This window comes from Aotus nancymaae, unplaced genomic scaffold (assembly GCF_030222135.1).
Source record: "Aotus nancymaae isolate 86718 unplaced genomic scaffold, 86718_ANA_hifiasm-v0.15.2.pri h1tg000029l, whole genome shotgun sequence".
Lineage (NCBI taxonomy): Eukaryota > Metazoa > Chordata > Mammalia > Primates > Aotidae > Aotus > Aotus nancymaae.
The window spans coordinates 26,073,075-26,086,534 of record NW_026988442.1 but is presented as its reverse complement, the minus strand read 5'-3'; the positions used below and the strand labels follow the sequence as shown (position 1 = coordinate 26,086,534).

At 46.1% G+C, this 13,460-nt stretch overlaps 1 protein-coding gene across 3 annotated transcripts in view; it reads right to left on the bottom strand.

The window, feature by feature from the left end:
* Positions 1-13,460, bottom strand: part of SLC2A10 (solute carrier family 2 member 10) — a 38,058-nt gene that overhangs the window by 7,506 nt on the left and 17,092 nt on the right. Inside the window, exon 5 of one of the 3 annotated variants that reach the window (XM_012467359.2) lies at positions 4,507-11,992. The exons of the other annotated variants lie outside the window; for them this stretch is intronic. Within the exon in view, the coding sequence (XP_012322782.2) occupies positions 11,914-11,992 (79 nt within the window). The 3' untranslated portion in view covers positions 4,507-11,913. Of the gene's footprint in view, positions 1-4,506; positions 11,993-13,460 lie in introns of those variants that run through there. 3 annotated transcript variants of the gene reach the window in all.

The following is a 13,460-nucleotide window of genomic DNA, read 5'->3' as shown; positions in this document are numbered from 1 at the left end:
GGACCTTAAATCTGGAAGAACTTAGCAACTTCATAATGTCAAATCCAGGGGGAAAATATGCACACAGAGAAACCAGAAAAGCATAGAATGGTGGGGAGAAAGAAAGAAAATGAAAACACTCTGTTTCCATCGGCAGAATTAGCCTTTGCCAGGAAAACTGGAATGTTGACTTGGTAGGCACATAATTCATTTTTCTACACACTCAGAAGTAAAGTAAGAGCCAGACCCTGGGAGAAATCACGGATACTGTTCGTAACATTGGCAAAGCAATATAATTGTGAACTCAGCCTCATGTGAAATGCTTGATAATCTCAAAAGGTAAATGCCACAGCATTTTATATACTGTGTGGTCTCAGTGACGTTAGAGTTTCTATGTATCCCAATACCTGTCCTCGTTTCTAACTAGCCTGATTTATCATCATAGACAAAAGAGTAGATGAATGAATATATGCCAAAATGTTGTTAGTAACTGGTAGAAAATGGGCAGTTTTTATTTTTAATCTTTATAGTTTTCAAAAGTACTAAAAATTATTTTTAATTTTTTTCTTTTACTGTAATAGCCCTTTGATTATAGAAGCAAGACATAAATGAGAATTCACAGAAACAGATATACAGTATAGAAGGGTTTTTCTATTCTTTTTTTTTTTGCGGGGGGCGGGGGAGACAAAGTTTTACTCTGTTGCCCAAACTGAAGTGCAGGGCCATGATCTCGGCTCACTGCAACCTCCACCTCCCAGGTTCAAGCAGTTCTCCTGCCTCAGCCTCCCAGGTAGCTGGGATTAACAGGCACGAGCCACCAGGCCCGGTCAATTTTTGTATTTTTAGTAAAGATGGGGTTTCATTATGTTGGCCAGGCTGGTCTCGAACTCCTGACCTCGTGATCCGCCCGTCTCGGCCTCCCAAAGTGCTGGGATTACAGGCGTGAGCCACCGCGCCGGGCCCACAGACTGTTTCTATGAAACATTTATGCCAGGAGTGAAAAGCGCTAGTAATCCGTACCAAACATGGAAAGGGAGTGTCTGTGACTCTGCGCCACCTGGTGGCTCGTTTGCAGAATGCAGGCCCATCGTAACCAGATCTTCTTCAAGAGAAGCCAGAAATACCAAGTTCCATGCGAAATATTCCAAATTTCAAAGGCTGGTAACTAACTAAAAAATTTTAAAAGTAATGTCTGGAACAAATAACAACATTTGAGGGCCAGTGTTCAAAGCGTTGAGGCCTCTGCTTTAAGAAATAGATGTTGAATGTTGTATATATTGTCAATGTCTAGGGAAGAGATGAGGAATTTTGTTCATATGCCTTCCTTCCACTGCCCTTTATTCCTCTCACCTCCTTGTTTTTATTAGTTATATTATCACTAATTCTCTTACCAGTAGCCTTTATGATTTTATGTAATATATTTAAACTCCATTTTTCAATTCCATGAACTTTTTACAGCATCTATTGTGAAAAAGGAAGAAAATCCTTCTTTTACCTGTTTGGGGCTAATGATTATGCTTTATCATTATTGCATGTCTGCAACGTTCCAGGCACTTTACATTCACTCATTCATTTATTTCTTCAACAAATATTAAATATTAATTGTCTACTTATGTGCCAGGCACTTTTCTAGACACCGGGAGTACAGCAGTAAACAAAACAGGCAAAACGCCCTGCCCTTGGGGAATGAATATTGTAGCAAGGGATATAGATATTAAATGAACAAATAACACAGCTGTATCATATGTTAGAGGGTGGCAAAGGGTCAAGGAGAAGCAATAAAGCAAGGAGAAAGGAATGTGCAGCATGAGTGTGCATGCATGCATGCATGTGCAGGGGTGTGTGTGTACATCTTGAGTGTGTGCATGTGTATGAGCTAATGTGAGTGTGATATATTAGCTAGGGTAGCCAGGAAAGGCCTTTCTGAGCAGATAAGTCTTGAATAACTCTTGATGGAAGGGAGGGAGCCATACAACTATGAGGTGTGTGCAAATTCCTAACAAATGACACAGAAAGAGCCAAGGACGCGAGGCAGGGTGTGGCTGGTGTGTTGGAGGGACGGGGAAAGGCTGAGGTAACTGAGGAAGGAGGGGAATGGGAGATGAGATTGGAGGAAAAGGCTGGGCAGTTCATGGGGGGCCTGAGAGGTTCTGATAAGGAACCCTTTGAGTAACGGTGGGGTGGGGGACATAGGGAGACCAGCTCAGAAGAGTAGCATGAACTGACTTGGGTTTTAAAAGCCCATTATGGCTGCTACATGGAAGATAGACGGGGGCAAGGAGCGAAGCAAAGAGACCTGATAGGAAGTGGTGGCAGCCTCAATCTAGGGCGTGATGGCGATGATGGTGACGTAGGAGGTGATGAGAAAGGTCAAATTCTGCAGAGCCTGCAGGATTCGCTAACAGATTGGGCATGGGAGTGCAAGAGGAGTGAGGGGTGCCTGCAAGCTTTGCTGTTGTTGTTGGTTTGTTTTAGTTTTGCTTATTTTTTAATGACAGGGTCTCTCTCTGTCACCGAGGCTGGAATGCAGTGGTACAATCATAGCTCACTGCTGCCTCAGACTCCTGGGCTCAAGCAATCCTTCTGCCTCAGCCTTCCGAGTAGCTGGGATCACAGGTGTACACCACCACACCTGGCTTTTTTTTTTTTTTTTTTCGTAGAGACAGAGTCTCACTATATTTTCCAGGCTGGTCTCAAACTCCCGACTTTGGGCAATCCTCCCACCTTGGCTTCCCAAAGTGCTGAGATTACAGATGTGAGCCACTGTGTTTGGCCCCTCCAAAGTTTTTGATCTGAACAATTGGAAGGTTAGGATTGCCTTTTCACCATCTTCCTATGTAGGTAACTTGATCTGTCATCAGTGAAAAGAGGCTGGATGGATATTACAAAAATATTGTTAACAGTTATGTCTGTGTGGTAGGGCATAAGTGATTTTATTTTTCTTTCTGTTTTTCAGTATTTTTCATTTTTGAATATAAAATCTGGATTGTTATTATTATTTGTTAAAATTTCGGGCAGGTATGGCAAGGGTATACTCAACGGACCAGGTAAAAACACTTTCTACCTTGTTGAATTCTGTATTAGTCAGCATCTGCTGCATAACAAAACAACCCAGGCTCTTTTTTTTTTTTTTTGAGACAGAGTCACACTCTGTTGCTCAGGCTAGAATGCAGTGGCATGATCTTGACTCACTGTAACCTCTGCCTCCCAGGTTCAAGAGATTCTCATGCCTCAGCCTTCCAAGTACCTGGGACTACAGGCATGTGCCACCATACTCCACTAATTTTTGTATTTTTAGTTAAGATGGGGTTTCATCTTGTGAGCCAGGCTGATCTTGAACTCCTGGCCTCAAGTGATCTCTCCATCTTGGTCTCCCAAAGTGCTGGGATTGCAGACGTGAGCCACTGCACCCAGCCTCCAGGCTCTTCATTAGCATTTCTTTCTCACTTTCTGATATGTGGATTGGCTGGGGCAGCCCTGCTTCAGACTGCAGGTCAGGTTCAGGTCTATTCCAGGTTTTTCATCCTAGGACCTGGGCTCCAGATGTCTCTGTGGTCATTAAACTCTTTCTCTGCTTCATTTCTGCTGTTTCTGTGCAATGGGTCTGTTACTGCCCAGCAGGTATACGAATCTGTCTGTCCTATAACAATAGTATATAGATGATAATCACTGTTTGGCACTAGGTCTAGCTTTGGCTTTTGAAAAGCCAAAAAGACAAATACCCACTTTATAGTTAGTCCTGGCATACCTAACACTGTGTGTCATCAGAGATTCTGTAGTCCTGTGGGTTTCTTTTCTTTTTGAGAAGGAGTCTTGCTCTGTCACCAGGCTGGAGTGCAGTGGCGCAATCTTGGCTCACTGCAACCTCCGCCTCCTGGGTTCAAGCAGTTCTTCCACCTCAGCCTCCCAAGTAGCTGGGACCAGAGGCGCATGTCACCATACCCGGCTAATTTTTGTATTTTTAGTAGAGGTGGGATTTCACCATGTTGTCCAGGATGGTCTCGATCTCTTGACCTAGTGATCCACCCACCTCGGCCTCCCAAAGTGCTAGGATTACAGGCGTGAGCCACCTCGCGTGGCCGGGTTTCTATCAATCTAATCAAAATACAAGCAAGGCATGTTATTCATCGTCAAGAGGTAACTTGGAGGTTTGTTTGTTTTTTTAATCTCTTCATTTCTTTAGATGTTGAAATTCTATTAATCAGTTTAAGGACCCATGTGATATTTATCATGCTACAGAGGAAGCTTTGGGGATTATGCCTCAGTAACCAACAACCCAACCTGTCAAACCAGGAGAGCCAGGACAGCATCAGACCCCAAATCTGGAAGAATTTAGCAACTTCATGGTGTGCCAAATTCAGTGGAAACACACACACACACACACACACACACACACACACACAGAAGGATTATAAAAGCTGTGATTTAATATGCAGAAACAATTGCTAAAGATGCAAATATTTTAACAGAAAGGAATTCATATAACTATTGAGAGTATATTAACCAGATAATCTCAGAAGACCCAAATTGAGTAGACAAATATTTTGATTTTAATACAATTTTAATACAAAGCAAAACTAAATAGAGTTTACTATAATTTGGAAAAATATAATAATGTTTTGGTGTGCCACCTTTCAGAATGTTAAACAGAATAATTTTTAAAAACTGAATTTTATTTGTTATTTAATTTCACTTAGAATAGGAGACTTTCAACCTAATAACCTACCTGGGAGTTTTTCTCATCTTGTGGGAATCAATTAAAGGCAGAATGTCAGCTTTTCCAATTAAACATTTCACAAGGAGGAAAAACTCCAAAAGCACGTGCCAAACCATCCACGGTAAGTCACTTTCTGCCCTTGGATGGGACCCAGCATGTGAGAGTCTGGAAATGCTTTTAAAGGGTGTCTCTGAAAATGCTGTGTCTCACATCAAAATGCCATCCTCCTCCCTCTGCCACAGAAGAAAAAATATTTGTGCTGGAAAGTAAAATGAACAGATATGGAAACTGGGACAGCGGGAGCTGGGGACAGCCCTGGGTGGGGCAAGAAGCCCTGCCCGCTTCTGGGGGAAAATTTTGGTGGATCCCCACCCTGTGGTCACACTGCCTTCACAGCTGGGAAAGAGCTTCCCTACCCAGCATCTCAGTGGAATTGCCCGGCAGCCCTTTGGGGTGGGGACTGCTGCTGCCCATGTTTTACAGTTGAGGAGACTGAGGCTCAGAGAGGTTAAATCACCTGCCCAGATTCACAAAACTAGCAAAGTAGCTGCAGCAGAATCAAACCCTGGTCTCCTGACTGCACCTTCTGAACCCTTCCTCTTGGCCAGGCCACCCCTCTCTACGCGCTCCGTCTGCATCCCCAACCCTCTCTCCTGTAGCTCCTCTCACAGTTCAGTGTTGCGCCCAAGAACCCCATGATTCTCCATCAAGTCATGATCGAGACCACACATAAAACCCCTGGCCAAGATGAGGGCAGAGCCACACTACAGGGCACCGGCCAGAGTGACAGCCTGCCTGGCTTGGTAGTGACTCCCCCGTCTGTGGGGGTATGCAAGCAGAGCTAGACCCAGCATGCAACGTGGCCCAGGAAAATGTGCGAAGTGATTTCCAGCATCTCCTTCCTCTTCTCTTGCTAACTTTATGCTGTCCATTCCTTCCCCGCTCAGCTGTAGGATCTGGGGCCATTGGCCCCTGTACTGGGTTGAATAGTGTCATAAACTTCATGTCTACCTGGCCCCTGTGAATGTGAGTTTATTTGGAAATAAGGTCTTTGCAGACATAATCAAGTCACACTGGATTAGGGTGGGCCCTCCCTCCAATGACTTGGGTGATTTTAAGAAGAGGAAAATGTAGCACAGAGACACAGAGGAGACACAGTGGGAGGAGGGCCACAGGAGGGTGGAGGCAGAGATTTGGACGGATGTAGCTGTCAGCCAGGGAATGCCGAGAATTGCAGGCAAGCAGCAGAAGCTGGAAGAGGCGAGGAAGGGTTCTTCCCTGGAGCCTTCAGAGGGAGCTGCTGACACCTTGAGTTCAGACCTCTCAGGTCCAGACGGTGTGGGAATAAACTTCTCTTGTGTTAAGCCACCTGCTGTGTGCTGCTTTGTTAATGCAGCCCCAGAAGCCAGTATAAGCCCCATCTCCAGCAGCTCGAGGGAAGCCCGTCTACATCTCCCAGCACCCTGCTCCCCATGACTGGGTCTAGAGATGCACATTTAACCCCCAGAGAACCAGTGGGATTCTAGAACATATGTGCTGGGGCTTAGGGAGAAGGAAACCCTCTCCCCCTCTAGGTGAACATGGAAGGGCATAGCCAGAGTTAGTGCTGGAAGAAGAGAGGTTTTGTAATAGAAAAAAACCTGAGAACAGAGGCAAAAGGAAATAGCATCATCCTAGTCCTAGATCAAGCTGAGCCTTTCTGAAACCAGAACTAACTATGACGTTTTTAGTCCAGAATGAGTAGGTTCCCGGGTAACTTAAGCCTGCTTGGTTTCCGTTTCTGTCTAAAAGTTTTCTAAGTAATCCAGGAGTCAAGCATTGGATGGCTGTGTGGTCCAAACAGCCTTGATGATCTTTTTTTTCTTCACTCATGCCTTCTAACCCTGTACATTAATACACCTAGAAATAAATTTTGAATTCTTCTGGTATTCCCTGCATTCCACTCCTAAAGGGGGGACGTAATTGAGAAGGTGGCGTTACAAACACATATTCAGGGCTTTCCAGTTAGTCCTAGTTGATCCTGAATCCTGGAAGCGATTGAGATGTGGGGAAAATATAGTCTCTCCTTTGCAGAAAAATCGATTCAGGTGCCTGACATTTCCACCTGATGAGGCTTTGCGGGAAACCTCCTGCCCAACACGGGAGGCCACAGGTGCTTTCAACAAAGCCTGCCCTGTGACCGACCCCTTCTGAGCTCCAAGATTTGGCTCTTCCAGCTGGATCCTGGGGGTGGCCAGTGGAGGGAGGAAGGGAGGATGAGGGGGAGAACTCAGGCCGAGGCTCCAGGGACAGGAGGATGCTCAGTTTGCAGCTGACCTCCCATCCTCTGTCCGAGCGCCTCTCTGGCCAGCAAGGGGCTCATCCAGGCTGATTCAATGTTAAGGACTCCTTTTAAGAAAAAAATTAACTCCACATATAAAGTTAAGTATGGACGTGAATATTCATTAAAGTGGGAAAAGGAATCACTGCAAACTGGAAATGTTAGAAAGTTGGCAACTACCATGAACACCTGAAAATCAAAGTAAATAACAAACCATCATCATCATCACCACCTGCCTGACCCACCTCTATCACACCTGTCTTACTCCAGTTTGGCTGCAGATTCTCTTATAACAAGTTCATAGGATTCTTTTCTACAGTGACAATAAAAAGGGAATTTAATATTTTCTTTAGGCATGTTCACTTTATTTTATTTTATTTATTGATTTATTTTTGAGATGGAGTCACCCACACTGGAGTGCAGTGGCGCAACCTCAGCTCACTGCAACTGTCACCTCCTGGGTTCAAGCGATTCTCCTGACTCAGCCTCCAGAGTAGCTGGGATTACAGGTGCGCGCCACTATACCCGGCTAAGTTTTGTATTTTTAGTAGACATGGGGTTTCACCATGTTGGCCAGGCTGGTCTCGAACTCCTGACCTCAAGTGATCCGCCCACCTCGGCCTCCCAAAGTGCTGGGATTACAGGCATGAGCCACCACGCCCGGCCTAGGCATGTTCACTTTAAACTCATTTTTTAAAATTGATATTTTAGAGAAATTTACTTCGGGTCCACAACTCATCATTGTGGTGTTGTATCTCACTTCACCCTTGGGCTCCATGGTGCTTCCTGCCTTGGGCAAGTGGGCAGGAAACTCCAGCCCTCTGACCACCATTGGCAGTGGCTCCCTACAGATGCCTCCACCTTCTCTCGTCCAGCTCCTCTGGGTTCTCGGCAGCCCCAGTTTCACCTCCCGCCTGGCCGGTCCTGGAAGGCAGGACATGGGGGAAGTGGCTGTGAACACTTTGCTTAGAGTCCCAAGCAGGAAGTGGAGCCACATCTTTTTCTGATCCTTCTCTTGGGGCAAGGGAACACTGGTGCCAAGGGAACATGGTGGCAGCCCTCCAGCTCTGATCAGTCCAGGACCAGGGTACAGAAGCTGACCCTTAATATGTGCTCTTGGGGTGGATGTGTGACCAAAACCTGGTCAAGCAGGGTCACCTTGATTGGCTCAGAGACGGCATTTGCTTTAATCTGGGGTAATGTAAGTCAGCCCCTGGGAGTATCTTTCCTTTAGGGCTGCTAAGCCAGGAAGATGTCAGCCTGAAGCTGCTGGGAGACATTTTTGTCACCCGTGGGAAGGGCCCACCTTACAAAAAAGATGCCACAGCAGAAAGCAGAGGCAGTGCATGGAAAGGGCCAGATTCCTGGTGCCAAATCCCTCAATTTCCTGCTTGTCTGATCCTGTACTTCATCTGTTCCTGCTTGGGAATACCCTAACCATTCTCTTTCTCCACCCTATTCATCCACCCTTTTGGGTCCCTTGACCTCTAATGTCTGCCCTTGCTGATGCTGACAAATAGCTGATGAGGAAAGCATGAAGGCCCCGTAGGAATTTTGTGAGCCTGTGCCTTCCCCAAGTAGAATACAGAGCTGTGTTTTCCCAGCATCCCCGGGAGCTATAGTCATGTGACATCACTCTGCCAATCAGATGCATCCAGAATTGGTGATGTAGAGGTGCAAGTACATGCAAAGCCACCCCTGGGAAAAGCATTTGGTTTCCAGAGGCAGCACTGATAGAGGAGTCTCTAGCAGTGGCCTTCACCACTCAGCATTGGCAGGGAAGCACTGCTCTGTCTGGGCTTGGTGATGGTAGCCAAGGCGTCCCACTGGACAGTCTTGATCTCGCTATGGTGAGGCACAGTCCTGGCTATGTAATTCTAAGCCCAGTTCTCTGCCCCCGCTCCTAGAAATTCACTGAACTGTGTACTATCCTTTAATAACTTAATAATTTTTTTTTTTTTTTTTTTTTTTTTTGCTTAGTGTGGATACTCTTGTTTGCCACTAAATTTTGGCTTCACCCAGTGGCTAATAATGCCTGTAATCCAGCACTTTGGGAGACCGAGGTGGGCAGATCACTTGAGGTCAGGAGTTTGAGACCAGCCTGGCCAATATGGTGAAACCCCATCTCTACTAACACAAAAATTAGCTGGGGTGGTAGCATGTGCCTGTAGTCCCAGCTACTTGGCAGGCTGAGGCATGAGAACTGCTTGAACCTGGGAGGCAAAGTTTGCAGTGATTGCACCACTGCACTCCAGCCTGGATGACAGAGCAAGACTCTGTCCCCCTCAAAAAAAAAAACTGGAGCAATCTTAATCATATCCCTGAGCATGCTCAAATTGGATAACTCAAAGTTTAATAAAGGATCTTTTTTCCAAGTTGAAGGCAGGATGTAGGGAAATCGTAAGGCACAGTGCAGTGCCCCAGGATGAGTAATTGAGAGAGGGTTACCCCCATCAGACTTGCTGGGACAAAGCGGGTAGAAATTATGTGAACCTGGAGAGAAAGGTGAAAAGAGTTGTAAGCTAGGGAGGGATCCACGGGAGAAATAGTCCTACTCATTCTTCTCCCTGCCTACTACTAAACGCCAGGACTCCTAACCCAACCAGAAGCTGAGCATGGAGCAGCCCACTGATGGAGCCCAAACAAGTCAACCTGCTGATGAAGAGGAGGAAGAGGTCGAATTTGTTGGGGCAAATAAATACAGAATTACTGGTTCAAATCCTCATTCCCAATCAAACTATTTTTGGAAAGGAGGATTGGATAGATAAAAAGGATAGAAAGGAAAGATGGAAGAATTTTAATTTGAATCCTAGTACACAGACACTCGACATAATTAGGTGAAATAAGTATCATGGAGGAAATTAACAAGGGACTTGGAATGGTCCAATGGAAAGTGAGGTTGGTGATTCAGGAGACAGAGAAGCTCACCAAGGTGTAATATGGGGATGGTATCTCCCCAGCAGTCCAGGTAAGGGGATAGTCCTAAGGCAGAAGGATGGAGGATAGGGCAGAGATAATGGACAAGTCTGTAATTTTGGCAGTGGCCCTCTGTATTGGTCAGGCTGTTTGGCTGCAAGTAACAGACGCATAAAATAGCAGTGGCTTAAATGAGCTAGAAGGTATTTCTCTTTCAACCAAAGACTAACGTGATGTCATTGAGGGGAGAATCAGGGAGAGATGTGCGGTGTCTCCCCTAGGTCTCTGTAAGAGTTACTATATATAAATAGCCTCAAGGGCACAGATGATAGTAAAATGTAGTAAAATTAGGTAATGAATTTTGAGTATAATTATTTTTGTTTTAATATAATTTAATTATAAATTTAAATCATTTAATTTTAAAAATAATGTCTGTTTACCAACTTGCAAAAATCCTGAAAATGTAGCAATCAGCTTTCACAAGCCAGCAAAGCTAGCTCCAGCACATCACTGGATACAAGGGAGAAGCATCTAGAAAGGAGATAGGAGAACTCAAGGGGCCAGAGTCCTTGGGGGCTCAGCCAACACCCACGTGTGCAGGGATGGATGACAAATCATCCAGCACCTATGTTAGCTCTTCATTCTCCCCAGCATCCGGGAGCTTCTTGACAATCCCTTCCTTAAGTGATCTCTGGTCTTAGCTACTTGCTCAGTCCCCCATCTGATTCACCCTGACCCTTTACAGGGTTCAAAGGAGGGATCTGGGTAACGGAGGATGAGTAGAAATTCCCCAGGCCCTGGACCAGCTGGGGACCCTCCTGAAGGGAAATAGGGTCTAAATATACCCCTGGGACATAACTGTCCCCATCCTGCAGATGAGGAAACTTAGGGTTGAGGGAGTTATTATTTTCCAAAGTTCAAGGTCTGCTGAGAGGCAAAGGCAATATTGTCAAGCAGGTTTGTTAGCCTCCAAACCAGTCTCCTCACTGCAAAGCCATCCTGCACCATCCTGGAGACAGCTCCTGGACCAGCACTCAGAATTCCAGTTCACTGGAGTGAAAAGAAATCTTAAGAATGACCTGGTCCAGACTTCCCACTATACATGAGGGCAAACTGAGGCCCGTGGTCATTCATACAGCAATGACACCAGCTGACCAAGGACTAGAGCTGAGGCCTCCTATCAACCAGGCAGAGTTGCTGGCAAAGGATAAATATTCTGGGTAAGAGAATTAGAGGAGCTGAATAAAACTCAGATAAAAGAGTCAAAAGGCCTGTAATCCCAGCACTTTGGGAGGTTGAGGCAGGTGAATCACTTGAGGCCAGGATTTTGAGACTAGCCTGGCCAACATGGCAAAACCCCATTTCTACTAAAAATACAAAAAGTTAGCCAGGCATGGTGGCATGCACCTGTAGTCCTAGCTGCTTGGGAGGCTGAGGCACAAGAATCGATTGAACCCAGGAGGCAGAGATTGCAGTGAGCCGAGATCATGCCAGTGTACTCCAGCCTGGGCAACACAGTGAGACTCTGTCTCAAGAAAAACTGAAGAGTCAAAAAAGAGACTTCCCCCACCCCAAAATGTTGAAAAAAGAGATTAGAGAAGATGATATCTTCATTTGGATTTAGAATCAGGAGAGACTTCCTGCCAGGATTGGTACCCTTCAGATTCTTTGAGAAAGTCCATGGTGCAACAAAGACTCCATAAAATATTATTATAAACACTGCAGAGATGTGCAAGTCAATGGGGCAACTGAGGCACAAAGCTACCTCCTCAGAAACCCTCAGGGCCTGAGACGCAAAACGAAGAGTTGGGCATTCTCAGACTTTCATCCTTTTTGCCCTAGCAAAAAAAAAAGACCTCCTTTGGGGTAGGGGGCACTCCCAAATGACAAGCTGGAACTTGTGCTCTGGGTCCTAGGAAGCAGGACGCTGGAGATGGTCTGCCAAAGCCATGGTTCCAGAATTTCCAGGAAGACGGATTCCTCAGGAGGCCGCAGAGACCTCGATGGGGCTATACTGGATGCCAGTGGAGTTCTGCCTGTGGCCAAAGCTCAGGGCAAACCTGTCAAACAGAGAATGTGTGGGATCAGGGCATGGCAGGGCCTGGGGCCTTCCCTACGGAGTGGACCTTCCACTGGGGTTCCACTCCCCAATCTCATCTTCACTCCTACCATGATCCTTCTTGTTTCCTATGTTAGTACAGATGTCTACCTTCTCTCACCTGGACACCCCAGCAGCTCCTTCCTGGTCTATCTGGATCTTCCCTGGCCTCCTATAGCCCCTTCTCACCATTACATCCACAGTGACCTTTCTTTTTTCTTCTTTTTTTTTTTTTTTGAGATGGATTCTTGCTCCATTGCCCATGTTGGAGTACAGTGGTGTGATCTCAGCTCACTGCAACCTCTGCCTCTCAGGTTCAGGCAATTCTCCTGTCTTAGCCTCCCAAGTAGCTGGGACTACAGGTGCATACCAACGTGCCTGGCTAATTTTTTTGTATGTTTTAGTAGAGATGGGATTTCACCATGTTGGCCAGGCTGGTCTCGAACTCCTGATCTTGTGATCCACCTGTCTTGGCCTCCCATAGTTCTGGGATTACAGGCATGAGCCACCGTGCCTGGCCCATAGTGACCTTTCTAAATACAAAAATCTGTCACTCCTCACTGATATGATTTGGATTTGTGTCCCCACCAAAATCTCATGTTCAATTGTAATTCCCAGTGTTGGAGGTAGGGACTGACGGGAGGCGATTGGATCATGGGGGCAGTTTCTCAAGAATGGTTTACCACCGTCATTTTTAGTTCTGTCCTCGAGATGGTGAGTGAGTTCTCGTGAAATCTGGTCATTTGAAAGTGTGTAGCACCACTCCCTGCTCCCGCCATGTAAGATGTGCTGGCTGATGTTCACCTTCCACCATGAATGTAAGTTTTGTGAGGCCTCCCCAGAAACTGAGCAGACACCAGCATCATTCTTCCTGTACAGAGTACAGAACTGTGAGCCAATTAAACTTCGTTTCTTTATAAATTACCCAGTATTTCTTCATAGTAATGCGAGAATGGTCTGATACACCTGCTTAGAAGGAGACTGTCATCATGCTCAGCCTAACATCCCATGTCCTCACCATGGCTGGCCTCCCCGACACCAACCCCTCCAGTCCCTTGGCTTATCACACCCTGGACACATGGGCCTCCCACGTCTCTCCCTTCAAAACCCCTAACTTGTTTCCACCTCAGGGCCCTTGCTCTTGCTGTCCCCTCCACCTAGAACATTTCTTTTTTCTTTTTTTGAGACGGAGTCTTGCTCTGTCGCCAGGCTGGAGTGCAATGGTGCAATCTTGGCTCACTGCAACCCCCACCTCCTAGGTTCAAGTGATTCTCCTGCCTCAGCCTCTGGAGTAGCTGGGATTACAGGTGTGCACCATGCCCAGCTAATTTTTGTATTTTTTAGTAGAGATGGGGTTTCACCATGTTGACCAGGGTGGTCTTGATCTCCTGACCTCGTGATCTGCCCACTTCAGCCTCCCAAAGTGCTGG